Below are 17,641 nucleotides of genomic sequence, written 5' to 3'. Positions count from 1 at the left end.
GTGTTTATAATCAACTATATCCCAATTGTATGTCAAAATTCTAATGCAATTTTTTCAAATCTCATTTTTAATTGACCCCTCTAAATTAAAATTTTGGTTTGTAAACTATTAAATGGTTAAAAGAACAGAGAGAATTTACATGTATTTTGATATTTTTATTCCATATTATTTAAATCCAAAACAACAATTCCTGATTATAAACACATTCTTACTTGGTAAGTCTTTACTACATACTTCTAATACTCTTTTATATCAAAAAAAAAAAAAAAGAAAAGAAAACTCACACACACACAGCTACAATGTAAAATAGGCCTTCTGCTATTTCTCAAATATTGAATACACATTCCTCAAGGATAGTAACCACATATGTCTTTTCCTCTCTCCATCTCCCTCTCTGGATCCCTCTGTCTCTGTATCTCTTTAAAGTTCAACAACATAGGTAGCATTTGATTGAATTGGGTTTTAGTCTCACCTCGAGTACACTATGCACTAAAACAACAACAAAACAGGGAACCCAGAGCTCCAGCATTGTGGCTATTTTTCAAATGATAATGTGAACAGTCAAGAGGTATTTTGTCCAAATCTGGGAATTTTAACATCTGGGCATATTTATGACATTTTCCTAAAGCTATATTTGACTAAAGCAGCCTACTTAAAAATGTCCCACTAAACAATAAATTGCTATCTAACTGGACTACTTGGTGATAATGATCAGAGCTGGTGGTAAAATAACAAGATAAAGCCATTTTAAAACATGGTTTTCAAGCCGGCCCATTAAATAGACAGGAAGAGGTTTATGGTCTCTTAGGAAATGTATAATTATGATATTAAAACAATAGTTGATCTTTCTAAATAACCAGAGGGATATATTTGCCAGGAAATCTTACTCTGTAGTGTTACAAAGCAATTGGAAAATATATCTCTTCCAATTTCTTATAGAAGAGAAATTTGTCTCAAAATTGCAGTCTAAGATAAAGCATCCCCCAAATCTGAAGGAAATGTAAAGAAATTATTTGCTTTTTCTTTCTTGTGGTCTATAATTCTACAGCTCTTTCTTCTGAAAACATGGCAAGGACTTAAAATATTATGACTTTTAAAATAACAAAGGTGCCATTTTTCAGTGAACTCTGTTTAAAAAAGAATGGTTTGCTACATACGCATACTAATAGGATTCAAGTAAACACTTGTGCGCATTCTCTCAAGGCATACACCAGACGCAAATATGCACAGCCTCCCAGAACAGTCCTATCCATGTCAAAAGTGCACTGGCTTAACGGTGCTTGAAAGAGGAATGATGCACCCAACTGATCAAAGAACACTTCAAGAGATCTTCAGTCTATTAACTCAAATATTCATTTGGCAAAAGAAATAGAAATATGAATTACAGAATAAGTTCTGAAGTTTCTTTGTCTGTATGTCAAGGAAAATAATAAACAAAAGTATCTAAATTTTATTTTTTGGAGTATGGTGGCTTCAACAATGAAAGGCACACAGAAATGGTGATAAGATTTTACAACCTAGTAACTGGTACCTGCTCACTCATATTTAAAACTATTTTAACATCTCTGCTTCTTAATTTATGGCATTTTTTAAAATAATTCACAAATCATTTCATTCAGGATTAATGTTAAAAGTATTTCCAAAAAAAAGCTACAGTTGACGAAAATTCTATACCCTCACAAAACCTGACAATTTTTTAAAGATTCTCTTTATATGCTTGCTTAAAAGCCAGCTGTTCAATTATTTAGCCCTTTGTCAATTCAGTTAACTTGTAGTTCAAAGAAACAAGAAAATTCAATACTGATTTCAAAACAAACACTCCCTCTTGAGAGGGATGGAAAGCACACTCTCCAAAACATTATTTTTTCTATGTTAATGCTTTAGACTCTAAAGAGATTTAGACTCTAGATGTTGCAAGGTAGGAATAAATGTGACTATATTCATAGAAAACAGTAACCACTTTTGAATGATCCATACTACATACCTATGATCCAGTATATCCCAGTAGCAGACTAATATGCAGAACAAAACCAAACGTAATCTTCCAGTATTAATCACTATATTCTTATTTACATGAGAAATTAAAAAAAAAAAAACTCGAAACTGGTGTCAGGGTAAATATGAAATGAAAATATTATAGCTTGCTTATAAAATTATCAGATCCTCTTTAAATTTCTATTTTGGATATGTTTGATAACATACTTTGCATATTAATACATAAATAAATAAATATTTATTTATTGAGGCTCCATTCTCAACAATGCTGCTTACCAGTATGTGACCTTGGACAAGCTCACTACTCAAACTGTAGTTTGCTCATCTTTAAAATCAGCACAGTAATAGTCCTTAAGTTATGAAGTTGATGTGAGGTTTAAGTTACCTAAAATTTAAAATACATCTTCACGCAGGATACTTAGCACATGGTAAAAGCTCAACAGTCATGAGCTGTTACTAGAGACACATACAGGGACGAATGTTTGGGTGGTCAAAAGTTTGAATTATTTTTCACACTTTTGTTTCAATTATCACAAACTTGTACGTAACACACCTTAGGTAAATAAGCATTCATATGTATGTATATATGTGTATATCTATGTATACGTGTAGCATATCTGTGTGTACATGTAGGTGTGTGTCTGTATTACCCACTCAGTCCACTTCAATTATTGTCACAAAAGCCCATATTACAACTAGAGACTGGTTAGTCGCTGTCCAATTACTTTATACATGATAATGTTAGCTTCCAATTTCACTATAAAACTAGTACTCCTAAAACAGTGATTCTCCCAGAGAGTACCTGAACGCCATCTCAGACCTACTGACTCAGATTCTGGTGCAGGCCCAGAAAATATGAATTTCACACTAGACTCAGATGATTACTACAAAGAAAAGTTTGAGAATCACTGTAAAAATGTATTCTCAACATTTTATTTTGAGTCTTCTACCTGTGGGTTACACCCCTTTCCTGTCCCACTGTCTGAGACACTCTTCTCTCCCTCAACTCTTCACTTCCCTCATAGGGCAGTTAAGATGATTCCTTCTAGATTCCAGAGACAGCCATACCTGTGTGTAAGAACTATCTCATATCTTTCTTCTACACAGCTTAATTGGTGCAGAGCCAATTAAGTTAGCAGTCGATAAATATTTCCTGGTTGCCTGATATGACAGTCCTTCAACTACTCCTCCAACAAATTCATTCCATATTTCTTGAGCTTCTAAATTGATAGGCATGTGAGAAGTACTGGGGATGCATGCAAACACTGTCCATATATTTGTGCACGTGGACATCTGTCTTTCTCTGTGGCTTACTCATGTATTGCTTTTCTAAGACACGTGCAGATTCATCTTAAAAACTTCATTAATTTAATGGTTGCCTTTGTGTTAGGAGGGAAGTCATTTCATCTTCAATTGCCCAGACAATTACTTCTAGGTTAAGACCTCTTGGCAGGTAAGTAGGTAGTAGATGCCAAATTGTATAGCAAGAAAATGAAACTTGGCAATAGGAATGCCGATAGAATGTGAACAAAGAGAACACCAGCAAGAGCCAATGGGCTAAATGTACCCCCTATATTTTTCTACATAAATCATGACAAGATATTATAAGCCGATTTCTCTCCTTGCATAGTAAAATATATATTTTTCAAAAAAATGCATAAATGGAAGCAACATAAATCCTTCATTTGTATCTTTTAAAACTCACAGACATCTAATTACTTCGTTCTCTTTTAACAGTCTGTTTCAAAGTATCTTTATGCCATCCAAAATGTAATTGATTTTGGAAAACTAAGTAATATTAAGATGAAAACAGAGTAAAATATAGCTGTATAAATATGAGTTAGAGTCATATAAAACTTAAAAAATAGATTTACATTTAGATGCTATTTAAATTCAGTTATTTATGTTGCACATAATTTGCATGTTACTGTTATTGTTGCCTAAGTAGAAAATGGGTTCCTTTATTTTCAAATAATCTATAGCAAAAATATTGGCCAGTAATCTATAAAGTATATTACTAAGACTCCTTTCTTTGAAAATAAAAGATAATAAATTAAAAGTAATTATCAATGTGCTCATATGTTTGCATATGTTGTAAGCTCATAGAATATGGAAAAACATAAAATAGTTTACATCAGTGGTAGTAGTGGTATGTATATTTTTAACAAAACTGTAAAACTATTTATGATCTGTTAATTGCAAATGTAGACTATAATACTCTATAAAATAAGTGAATGCAATGTGTAAGATATGAATAGGAAAATAGACTAAAACTGGAAGGTAACATAGGCAAATGAAAACACAATTTTAATGAAGTGATAGGGATATAGATAATATTTACCTGTGATGTTTGTTGGTATTTTAAAATTGTTTTTCCCACAATGTGCTACTAACCACAAATAAAATGGTAATTAGGCACAAAACCACACTCAAAAGAAAATCTCCTTTCCTCTGGTTTCTTGGAGACAAAAGCACAGCACAATTTTTTACAATAATGGCTCTCAACCTGAAACAATTTTGCCCCCCCAGGGCGCATTTGATAATTTTGAAGACATTTTGTTTTCACCATTTCAGGGATGCCAGTGGCATCCATTAGGCAGAAACAAGGGATTCAGTTAAACATCTTACAATGCGCAAGATAGCCCCGACAAGACAGGGTTATCTGGCTCCAAATTCCAGTATAGCCAAGGTGAAGAAAACCTGATATAGAATGATTGTAAAATAAGTCATTGCCCTTCCCCCTGACCAGAACTAAGCCCTCCTTCCCAGGAAAAATACTTTCCCTGACTTACATTCTTGTAGGAATTTCCATGAATATTTAATCCTCTCGGGAAGAGAGAAAGCTAAAACACACGTGATGCGCTTCTGAAATATGAAATTCAAGGCACTTCCCTTGCCTGCTTTCACTTGCAGGGTAAACACACAGTCAGATGCTTACTTCACACTAGAGTCAAGTCAGAGGATTGTTGAAGGAAAAAAGCAACAGTAAAGGATGTGCTGTAAGAATTAACCAAAAGAAATAGAAACTGGCACTGTCAAGTGGGTACTGCCTAAAAATAGATGAATTCAGTATTCTAGAGACGTAAACTTTATGATGAACTGCGTTTGTTTTATGTGGGATAGAGGGAGGAAAGACTGGAAAAAAGAAGAAAAAAACCCAGCGAAGAAAAATACTCAACCACCTTTAAGAGAATTATATGCAGGAGCAATTTCTTGGTAAGCACGAAAATTCATTCTCATTATTGAAAATTCAACTGAAAGTTAGGTCTTGATAATAAAAGAAAAAAAGAAAAAGATGTAGAATATTCATATAGTGCTCACACATATCCTAAAACTATTGAGACAGCTTACAGTTCTTGAACATATACCAGGCAACATTTCCTGACAAATATTTACCATAAATTTTTGACATTAATGGTTACCTGACAGATTTTGCTGAAGCAATAGGAAAATTATTAGACAAGTTAACAAATGGTACCCATTCACAATGAAAGAAATTATGACACAATCAACATCTTCACCTCCTCAATGTTTTATATAAACCTTCATTTATTGCTTGGTTTAAATTGTGCTCAAGAGATGTAATTTAAAATATAAGTTTATCGGGAAGAGTTGTATTATTCACACTGTGAATATTATATAATGCACTGTGTATTACATTTAACACACTGTGAACAAAGTACCTACTTTAAAAAAATTATTTTAATTAAATTAAGTGTTTTTTTCAAGGTGGAGTAGAGAACAGAAACAGTAATATCTGAGGAAGGATTAGTTTATTTAGTCCACCAACTATTTCCAAAAAATAAGAGTAAAAACAACAACTATAATGAAACAAGCTCCTCATGGAATGCAAATGATCAAAAAATATGGCTTTGCTACATTTTAAAATGCAGTGTAACAAGATGGCTAAGACTGAGAGATGTGAAGGCAATCATTTGCTAGCTATGTGACCTTGAACAAATCATTTAACGTCTCTGGGCCTCAGTTTTCCCTTTTTAAATAGGCTAACAGTGGCTATCTCAGTTTTTATAAGAGGACTGGTTAACTTGATGTGCATTAACACAATACTTGCACAAGTTAAAACCTCAATACAAGGTAGTGCCCTAGTTTGGATGTTTGTCCTCTCCAAACCCCATGTTGAAATTTGATCCCCAATGTGGCTCTGTTGGGAGTTTGAGCCTGATGGGAGGTGCTAGCGTCATGGGGGCAGAGGTCTCGTGAGTAGTTCATGCCTTATCTGGGGAGTAAGTTCTCATTCTATTAGTTCCACTGAGAGCTAATATTAAAAAGAGCCTGGTACCTTCCCCTACTGGCTTCCTCTTGTGCCAGGTGGTCTCTGCACAGGAAGCCAGTTCCCTGGAAGCCGGTTCCCTGTCTGCTTCTGCCTTTAGTTGAAGCAGCCTGATGAGAACCTCACCAGATGCAGATGTCCAATCTTGAAATTTCCAGCCACCGGAATGGTGAACCAAATAAACTTCTTTTCTTTATTGACTATACAGTCTCAGGTATTCTGTTGTAGCAACACTAAATGGACTAAGACAGGTAGCTATAATTATTTCCTTATATTTGTGTTATGATGAGGTGGAGAAGGTTGAGCAATGTACAAAAGTTCAGGAGAGGGTGAGAGGAGAAACAGAAGGAGGAAAAGAGGAAGGAGAAAACAACAGCTTGCCAAAATTGTGCCCAAAATTGTGTGGGCATAATTTGTTTAGAATTAAGGTTGTCTGTGGTCACGGAGGGTTCACACCTACTTTACTCTATGCTTCCTGAATGAACTAACTTACCTATTTTCACAGCAGTCAATTTCAATATAAAGTGTCTAGTATGTTCACAGAGAATATATAAGTCTTCAGGCAAGCCTTGAGTTTCCAGTCCTGCTACCCACTTTGTATCTTCAACCTACTCCTTTCTGAAGATTGTTTCCCCATCAAACTATATATAACTCTCACTCTGTTGCCCAGGCTGGAGTGCAGTGGCATGATCTTGGCTCACTACAACCTCCGCCTCTCAGGTTCAACATTTCTCCCTGCCTCAGACTCCTGAGTAGCTGGGATTACAGACGTGCACCACCACGCCCAGCTAATTTTTGTATTTTTAGTAGAGACGGGGTTTTGTAATGTTGGCCAGGCTGGTCTTGAACTCCTGACCTCAGGTGATTCACCCACCTTAGCCTCCCAAAGTGCTGGGATTACAGGAGCGAGCCACCGTGCCCGGGTATATATGACTTTTTAAAAGCAATTCCCTCTCCCTATGTCCCTTCAGAACCAAACTTCTCAAAAGTGTAGTCTTCAATCACCGACACTCCACTTGCTACATTTCACCAGTGCACTCTTGTTACTCTATCTGGAAGAAATTTTTTACAATTTATTTCAGTTGATCACTGTGGCATCTGACACAGCTGACTATTTGCTTTTCAAACTCTCAGGTTTTAAGACATGATTATCTGGAGTATCTCATACTAACTCTCTGACTGCTACTTATTTATCTCTTCTGTGAGTTCCTTTTCTGTCTTCCACTGTCTAAAATACAGGGCTCACCAGATTTCTATTTTTAGCTGTCTTTGCATTTTTCCATTTAAATTTTATCTATTCACATCGTTAGAAGCACTACTTATATGCTGACAATGCTCAGTTTGTCTCTCTAGATGACTGCTTCCTGATCTATACACCTATATTTTCCAGTCACCTTCTGGTTGTATCCATTTGGAGATTCTATGTGTATAGAAAAAAAAATCAACTTTTCTGAAAGTGAACTCACTATCTGCCCACGGGCCTCATCCCCCTGATCCCCACTGCCCTTCTTGTCATCCCTACATCAGTAAAGGATACTGTCAGAAACATGGGATTCACCAAGTCCTGTCACTTTCATCTTATAAACACAATAATTTTATATCTTTTTTTTTCTGCATTCCTGTCTTACTTCATCAAATCTTCCTGAAATTTTGCAGTAGGTTTTCAACTCATCTTCCAACCTTAAGTTTTGCTCCACTTCAATCCACCTCTACACTTCAGAATCATCTTCCATAGGTTTGAATCTGTTCATGCAATTCTACTGACATCATTTCATGGGCCCCTACAGCCTTTGGACAAATATTCAATTATTGAGCAAGACACAAAAATGGTCTTCATCATTTGATCCCCACCTATGGCTTCAACCCCAACTCTATCCTTTCCTCACTCCCACTCCAGCTTTTAAAATGACTTCCAAATCCCTAATACCATTTATTTATCCTGTGTCACACCCTTCTCTATGTTATTCTTTCTGCTCAGAACATCTATTCACATACTTCTAACCCCCTTCTTCACCTGACTCATTTCCATGTAATACATTAGTAAATTCCCACTATGGCCTGTGTATTTCCTCTTTCAAAGCACTCACGACCCCACATTGTGATTCTTTCTACACTTGTCCCAAATGGTGAATATCTGACTTTGTGGGCTACGATTCTATGCTCTATTTCCCCACAAAAATAGTATAGCATGTAGCAAATAATAATAAATTACTACTATAAAAGTGAATTTTTCACTCAATACTTGTGGCATTCACCAGGGGTCAAATATCCGAACAACAATTTGTATATAAAACAAAACCACACAGGGAGAGACACCAAAACCTTGTCATGATGTAATTTATAAACATGATGGAGGAAGACAGAATAAATATGCAAAATATAAACCATTTGAAATACCAAATACCCAGAAAAATGATAAAATCAACAAGTGACGAAGGAACTTATAGGAGACAAAGACCATGAGGCACTTACTTGGCTGCTAAGAAAAAGTCTTACAGAAAAGGAAAGATGTAAGCTAGGCATAAATACAGCAAGAATCTGATGCAACTATAAGAATAGTAAACACCTACCTGGGCAGAGTGACTCATGCCTGTAATCCCAGCACTCTGGGAAGCTGAGGGTGGGGAGATCGCTTGAGCTCAGGAGTTTGAAACCAGCCTGAGCAACATGGTGAAACCCCATCTCTACTAAAACTACAAAAATCAGCTGGGCATGGTGGCACATGCCTGTAGTCCCAGCTGCTCAGGAGACTGAGCTGAGAGGATTGTTTGAGCCCAAGAGGTGAAGATTGCAGTGAGCCAAGATTGCACCACTGCACTACCTGGGCAACAAAGCAAGACAACTGTCTCAAAAAAAAAAAAAAAAAAAAAAAAAAAGTAAACACCTAGATTATATATTTCATGAGGTCAAGGGATGGATTGATCTTGTTCACTACTCTGTCCATAAGGCCTAACACATGCCTGGATCATAGTAGCTGCTAAATAAGTTTGTTGAATGAAATTTTCAACTGTGCAGCTGGTGATGCAAGAAAACATCTGTTTAAAAAACAGCAGCACTTTTCTCCATTTGCCATTCCATAAAAAGGTAATTTGTGTATGTGTTTACTAGAACTCTTTCCTCAAAAGTGAAATATTGCTTCACTCTTTGGTTGGCAAATGTGTTGTTTTAAGATGGAGAAGAATCTGCTTTAAATGAAGAGGAAGCTATTTCAGTCCATAATCCTCAGAGCCAAATTTGAATCTTAAAATGCACTTTTCATCAAAGAATCTTAACAAAAAGATTCCTGCCAATTTAACATGACATCTAAAAATATTTCATTCCAAGGCCAAGCTTTCTGCTCAGGAGCATTCTAATTGAGACCACATTCTTCCAAAGATCTATTGAGCTGACAGTCACCTAAGTCACATGGTTGTGACACCACCACTAGCTTTCCAGTAAGAACTCCCAACTGCATGCCATTTAGGAGTTCTGCATTTTCATCATGATTTTCTAGATTTTCAAGCTTTCCTGGAACTTCTTTATATCCAATAGAGAAACATGGAACTTTGAGCTGGAAGCCAAGTTAATATGTCCCTTCTCAATTAAAACATAGAAAAACTGAGACTTAGTAAATTATATTGTCAACTCAAGCACACTTAAGACAGTAGCTGGAGTGGACATTTGGTTTCTTGAGTTGTCTTCATTAAGTATGTTCATAGACTACCAATAAATTTACATGAAGTCATATCTCAGAAAGATATTGCTGGCTCAGTTCCAGACCACCACAATAAAGTGAACACCCCAGTAAAGTGAGTCCCACAATTTTTTTGGTTTCTTAGTGCATACAAAAGTTATGTTTACACTATGCTGTATCTAATAAGTGTGAAATAGCATCACGTTAAAAATGTACATACCTTAAGTTTAAAATACTTTATTGCTGGAAAATACTAACAATCATCTGAGCCTTCACGGCATAGTAATCTTACTGCTGATAGAACATCTTGGCTCCATGTTGATGGCTGCTGATTGAGCAGGGTTGTGGTTGCTAAATGCTGGGGTGGCTGAGACAATTTCTTAAAATGAGACAACAATGAAGTTTGCTATATCAATGGACTCTTCCTTTCACAAAAGATTTCTCTGTGGCATGTTATCCTGTGTGAGAGTATTTTATCCACAGCAGAAATTCTTTCAAAATTGAAGTCAAACCTCTCAAACCTGGCTGCCACTTTATCAAATGAGTTTATGTAATATCCTAAGTCCTTTGTTGCTTCAACAATGTTCACAGTGTCTTCACCAAAAGTAGATTCCATCTCAAGAAACCACAGTCTTTGCTCATCCATAAGAAGCAACTTGTGCATTGAAGTTTGATCATGAGATTGCAGCAATTCAATCACATCTTCAGGCTCCACTTCTAATTCTAGTTCTCTTGCTATTTCCACTACATCTGCAGTGACTTCCTCCACTCAAGTCTTGAACACCTCAAAGTCATTCATGACAGTTGGAATCAATTTCTTCCAAACTCCTGTTAATGTTGCTGTTTGAACTTCCTCTCATGAACCATGAATGTTCTTAATGGTATCTAGAATGGTGAATCCTTTCCAGAAGGTTTTCAATACTTTGCCCAGATTCATCAGAGGAATCACTGTCTATGGCAGGTATAGCCTTACAAATTGTACTTCTTAAATAAGACTTGAAAGTTAAAATTGCTCCTTGATTTACGGGCTACAGAATGGACATTGTGTTAGCAAGCATGAAAACAACATTAATCTCTTTGTACATCTCCATCAGAGATCATGTATGAATAGGTGCATTGTCAATGAGCAGCCATTAATTTTGTTGTTGGTTTGTTTTCTAATTTTAATCTTATTATTATTATTATTATTTTGAGACAAGTTACTCTGTCATCCAGGTTGCAGTGCAGTGGTGTGATCTCAGTTCATTGCAACCTTTGCCACCCAGGCTCAAGTGATCCTCCACCTTAGTCTCCTGAGTAGCTGGGACTACAGGCACATGCCAACATGACTAGCTAATTTTTGTATTTTTTGTAGAAACAGGGTTTCGCCATGTTGCCCAGGCTGGTCTTGAATATCTGGGCCCAGGTATTTGCCAGCCTCAGCCTCCTCAAGTGTTGGAATTACAGGCATCAGCCATTGCACCTGATTGAGCAGTAAGTCAGTAAGCATCTTTTTTTTTTTTTTTTTTTTTCTGAGCAGTAAGTCTCAACAGTGGTCTTAAAATGTTCAATAAATCACGCTGCAAACAGATATGCTGTCATCTGGGCTGTGTTTTTCCATTTCTAGAGCACAGGCCGAGTAGATTTAGCATCATTCTTAACGGACCAAGGATGTGGGAAATGGTCAATGAACAGTGGCTTTAACTTAAGGCAACCAGCTGCATTAACACCTAACAGAAGTCGACCTGTGCCTTGAAGCTTTGAAGCCAGGCACTGACCTCTCCTCTTTAGCTATGACAGTCTTAGAAGTCATCTTCCTCTGATAGAAGACTCTCTTATCTAATAAAGTCTGTTGTGCAGAATAGCCAGCCATCTTCATCGATTATCTTAGATCGTCTGCATAAATTGTTGTACCTTCTCCATCAGCATTTGCTGATACACCTTGCACTTTTATGTTATGAAGACAGCTTGTTTCCATAAACATCCTAAAGCAGCCTCTGCTAGCTTCCAACTTTTCTTCTGCATCTCCTAAGCCTTCATAGAATCAAATACAGTTAGGGCCTTGTTCTGGTAACCTGGCTTTGTCTCTAAGGGAATGTTGTAACTAATTTGATCTTCTATCAAGAGCACTAAAACTTTCTCCATATCATCAATAAGCCTGTTCTATTTTCTTATTTTTCATGTGTTCACTGGACTACCACTTTTGATTTCCTTCATAGACTCCTCCTTTGCATTCAAAACTTGGCTGTTTGGAGCAAGAGACCTAGCTATCTGTCTGTCCCAGCTTTTGACACACTTTCCTCACTGATCTTAATCATTTCTAGCTTTTGATTTAAAGTGAGAGATGTGCAACTCTCATTGTACTGCGGTTAATTGGCCCAATTTCCATATGGATGTGTCTCAGGGAATAGGGAGGCTCACAGAGAGGGAGACAGACAGGGGAATGGCCCATTGGTGGAACTGTCAGAACACATACAACATTTATCCATTAAATTTGCTGCCTTACATCAGTGCAGTTCATGGTGCCCCCAAACAACTGCAATAGTAACATCAGAGATCACTGATCACCACAACAGATATAATAATAATGAAACAAATTGAAATATTGTGAGAATTACCAAAATGTGACACAGAGACACAAAGTAAACACATGCTACTAGAGAAACAGGCTCCTTATAGACTTGCTCATTTCAAGGTTGCCACAAACCTTCAATTTACAAAAATGCAATGTTTGCAAGGCACAATAAAGCAAAGTAGAATAAAACAAGGTATACCTATACTCTGGTATTCACCCAAGATAGGTAAAATGAGACTATTACTCTCCTTTAATGAATGAGTAAAGTGAGCCCAGTCTATCTGTGAATATCCTCAGGATGACTAAGCATCAGAAGTGGAACTCACATCTGAGACTCCTGATTCACTTTCGGGTCTGTCTATCATTGTGATTTACAAGGAGCATCACACCGACATGGACATTTATTTGTACAGTACAAATGAGTCAATGACAATTTAAATGGTCTGGTTCCCTACCATTCTTCAAACGAAGACATGCTATAAAAAGAGAAAGTTACAATTATCAGAGATTGCAGTCCACAAAGGATAATGAGGAAAAAATGTGTCTGTTAAATCAATTTTGAAGTTTCATTTAAGGAACGAATCAACCATCCTTTCAGACCTGAAGCTAATCAAAAGGCACTAACACTCAGACCTACATACAGGGGACAACACACCATAAACATCTCTTATTTAGATACCAGTGATGGAATTTCCCATCTGTTGCTTCAAAACAAATAATCATCTTTAAAAAATAACAACAAACATCACAACAAATTTTTCTTTGAAGATAATTTTAGGTTATTAAGATTGCCAGCTGAAATAAATGTTAATTTTTCAACAAGTCACAATCTAGCTGGACAAATCCATGGGTGTAGCATAAGGCTAAGTAAGGAATCTGGCTTGGAATTTTCAACACTTGGTTCTAATCATTAATGTTGCAATGTTGTCCCATTTACAACCTGACATTCGTTTTTGCACTTTCAACATCTCATGATTTTTCAGCAACAGTAAATAGCTTTAAGTGATGACATCTTGCCTTAGCTGGATCTATATTTTGACTAGCAGGTCTTGGCATTGTTTCCACCTCAGATATCTCTCCAAAATGTTGCATGTAGACAAAAAAATGAATAGAACTTAAAGGAAAGAAAAATAAAAATTCTATCACTCTAAACAGTGTTAGGATATAATACCTCTAAGTTATTAGCTAACCTATTGCAGCAACCTCTAGTCCTCTCATGATTATCTCTTTCAGTTCTAAATTTTTCTTGATACATTTCACAAAATCTCATTTAGTGATTCTCTAAAGAAGGAGGTGGTGGTAAAATAAGACTTGGGACTGACAGAAGAGCATAAAAAAAGCAAAATGCAAAAGAGAGGAGTCTGAATCAATCACGTGTAGGATGCACAGAATCACACCTGATTTCTATATTACTTTGTTTTAAACAGCATAATTTAGATTCAAGTTCCTGAGACATAGGAAGGTACCCACATTAGGACATCTTTTATTTTTATGCTGAAGCTCAAAACGTAAACTGATGAAAGAACTTTCAAATTCACCAAAAGTGAATATTCATATATCTGAGAAATTAAATACTATCCCAAGAAACATTCTGTAACCACACAGATTTTCATAATGTGAGGGAAATCTATGATTCTGAAACATCCAATATTGTCTTTAGTCTGCGTTTATATTGCATGTGATAAAAACTTCCCCAAATTAGAACATGAGAAGATTCATGTTATTAAAACACTTCAGAAATAGCTGAATTCCCTTGCGTACTCATAAGGTATAAGCATAGTATTCATTTGCTTCAGAATCTTGTGAAATCTCGGGTTTATCTCTTATCTTTGGACAGTGTGTAAGGACTATGCTGGTTACTGAGCTTCTTCTTGTTTGAATTCTGGGAATACGGAAATTTGTATTATGTTAAGAACTAATTTCCAACTCCTGAGGGGTGGCTTAGAAATATTTTGCATAAAAGCTTATATACTATACCCCCTTCTTTAATAATGCGTCCAATTTCTAGACAGAACTATGTCAAAACTCAACCTTCTGAAATGTGCTGGGTGCTATCAGGACTGAAAGTAACACTGGAATTTTACATTAAAATGTGGCCTATTTAGAGGGACTTTTCCAAAGCATGGGATTTTAAAAACACAGAGTAGAAAAGTCACTGGAGGAATGCCCCAAGTATGTGGGGCGTCTGGGACACTTGTCATTTTATTGCACGTCTGCAGTGTTCTAATATGGGCAGCAGGGGGAGCTCCTGATTGAAGCAAACCCCCCAACACGTGTTTCCTAGTTGGGAACACAGGCTTTTTCCTCTTAGCACTTGCCCCAAGTCCAAGGAGGCAGCCACTGAGGAGTACTGCTGTCAATTAACTGTACAAGCTTAAGACATGTGGTGAATGAATTGCTGAAGTGAACAGGGATGACACATGGGTCTGAGCCTACCTTGTAGAAACAGGGTGGCCAATCTTTATTTTGGTGGACAGGAGGGGTTAAAGGAAGCAGCAAGCAAAGGAGCTGGGGCAGGAATGGGGGATGGGGGCTTGCCACTAACTGTAAACAGTGATCTTTGAAAGCAACAAGTGGGCGTCAGTATTCCAGGGCCTTTATTACAGTTTTGTTTGTAAGCTATATTCTCCATTAAATGTCAAATCAAAACTCTCCCCTCTCCCCATGAGCCCACATCAAATCCAGAAAATCACTTGACGAACTGTGTTTATTTCTGAGCCTTCGGAGATGAGGCTTCTGTAGGGGGTCTCCGGCATGTGACTGTGTTTTACACATGAATGTGTGATGCATTTTACTCCAAGTATCTGAACCAGGTTGAAAAAATCGTTAGGGACCAGAAAGAGCCAACTCTCTAACCTCAACACAGGGGATTCTAGGGTGAAATTCCATGCCCTCACCCCCATCTCATACACATACCCAGGCACACCCCCACCCCCAATAGCTGGCTCATTTCTCCTTCCTGTCCCCAAACGAAAGTCTGCAAAGAAGTAGTCATAAACATCAATACTCACCATATTGACTTCAGAAACCATATCGATGCTGGCAATGTCAATGTTCATTCCCACAGCCACGGGGGGACCTGCAAAGCAAGATGGCCAGCCACGTGATTTCTTTGAACTTCATTCATTCTCAGCAAGAGTTATCCCTGGGCATAAGACACTCTACCACAAACCCCTCTGCACTACTCACTCTCAAATTTTTCAATTCTGTGCTTTTTTGTTAAAAAAAAAAAAAAGTAGCAGGCACACACTCGTCTAAGAAATGCTGTATTGAATATGCACGCATGTATGTTGTGAACAAGGGATTCCAGCTCTGTCTACATATGCATATGTCTCAGCAAGTGAATGCACACAACTCACAGAAGCACAAGAATCCTTCTAGCCTAAGGGATTTTATATTTTGCGCGAAACCCCTCCTCCTCAGTCTTTCCCACCCCTTCTGTGCACAGGTTTTAACTCTTTGAGCTTCATAAGAGTCTGAAGCAATATTAAATAAGTCTATCAGCATACCTAGGGCTGCAAGCAGAGAGAGGTTCTTCTTTCCCCTACCCTCTCTAACCCTCCCATTTTCTCCCTACCCTCCCATCCCCCAGTCCTCCCCACTTCTGTGAGGCTGGGAGGAGTGGATTATATCCAGACATGAGCCACGGTAACCATGGCCAGAAGAACTCTTCCAAAGTAGGCAGGCACAGGGGGTTAATGCCACGTCTCAACCAACTGCCTGCACATATTGTCCTAAAAAATGTTCACGGTGGCCTTCTGTAAGCCTGGTTCTCTCGGCACATCATTTACTAAACTTAAGAGGTTGGTATCTCAACAAAGCAAAGACAGGGAAGCAAAGGATTCATAACAGTGAAGCTGAAAGATAGCAGTCACCAAATTTGAGTACACACTAGGTCTCACTGAAAGACCACGCTAGTGCTGGGTAGTAACAATCCAGCTTAAGTTTTGATCAGTTTCTCAATATGGTAAAATAGAGACACATTCAGTACAGCACATGCACCCACAACTAGGGAGAGGGAAGAGAGCGCGCACAAAGCTCAAAAGACAGCTTCGGCTGTGGCTGGACTCTTTCTTATTTGCAAGGCAACCCCATTACCTCCAAAATCTGGTCTCAGACGAATGTCATAGCCTTTCAGGAGTCTATCCACCGTCTCTTTAACCAGCGACATATTACTAGGGTCATTGACACTAAAGAAAGAAATGACAATAAGCAGGCATCAATAAGGAAGCAGGCACAGCGTTTTCAGCATCAGATCTCTACTACATTTTCCTGCTCAGAGGTATGCAGACAGAACGCTTCAAAGTGAGAACGGAGAAAAGAAACGCTGGGCACACTTACCTCTGCGCACAGACAGCGGCGATTATTAAAGGGAAGGACCAAATCCCAAAGTAGCCCCTTTTCCGGACTCTCCACATCCCTTTAGTTTTTGATGGAATTGAGGGTTTCACTGAAGAGAGGAGATCCAACTTAGTCTGCCCAGTGCAGTAATTCTAATGTCAGGCGCATGCGCACGGCGTACCAAAACATCAAAGGGGAAGCGGCGGCTGCCGGGGATCGAGCAGATTTCCTTGTTTAAAAAAAAAAAAAAATTAAAAGGAAAAAAGGAAAAGCTCATATATGTATAATACATACATATTTGAATAATACAGAAAAGTCACCCCACAGCAGCATCCAGAATAAAATTTTTGTTGTTATCCTTTCGTTAAGACAAAATAACTACAGCGTCTGGTAAGTTTCGGTAGTTGCAGGAGGCAGTTTTGCACCTAGCGGGTTGTGGGTTTTTGGGGTGTGTGTGTGTGTGTGTGTGTGTGTTCTTTTAAATATGCAAAACCAGATTAGAAAATTAGAGGAGAGCAGGTGTGGGGTGCCAGCGGAAGATGGGTGCCGGTAAGCCCATTTCTGGTCTCAGCCGGACACAGGGGCAAAGGAGTTTGAACTTTATTTCCTTGGCAAACAGCATGCCCCGCCTGGGGCCAGACAGGGATGGTGGCGGGGCGGGGGATGTGCGGCGGGTGGGAGGAGGGGGGAGGGGGCGTTGGGAGTTGAAGAGGGAGGGAGGGAAAAAACCAATGGGAGGAATGCTGTGCAACCCGTTGGATTTGGGGCGGGGGGTTGGGGAGGCGGG

General features: G+C 38.0%; 1 protein-coding gene across 3 annotated transcripts in view; it reads right to left on the bottom strand.

Moving 5' to 3' along the window:
* Positions 1-17,641, bottom strand: part of GABRB2 (gamma-aminobutyric acid type A receptor subunit beta2) — a 270,353-nt gene that overhangs the window by 251,585 nt on the left and 1,127 nt on the right. For all 3 annotated transcript variants that reach the window (XM_017889046.1, XM_017889044.1, XM_017889045.1), the window contains exons 2-4: positions 16,855-17,083; positions 16,612-16,703; positions 15,525-15,592 (exon numbers count right to left, since the gene is read on the bottom strand). In XM_017889046.1, coding sequence (XP_017744535.1) covers positions 15,525-15,592; positions 16,612-16,703; positions 16,855-16,931 — 237 coding nt within the window. In that variant the 5' untranslated portion in view covers positions 16,932-17,083. The remainder of the gene's footprint in view (positions 1-15,524; positions 15,593-16,611; positions 16,704-16,854; positions 17,084-17,641) is intronic.

Source organism: Rhinopithecus bieti, unplaced genomic scaffold (assembly GCF_001698545.2).
Source record: "Rhinopithecus bieti isolate Rb0 unplaced genomic scaffold, ASM169854v2 scaffold_15850, whole genome shotgun sequence".
Taxonomy (NCBI): Eukaryota; Metazoa; Chordata; class Mammalia; order Primates; family Cercopithecidae; genus Rhinopithecus; species Rhinopithecus bieti.
The sequence above is the reverse complement of the archived record's forward strand: the minus strand, read 5'-3'. Positions and strand labels throughout refer to the sequence as shown.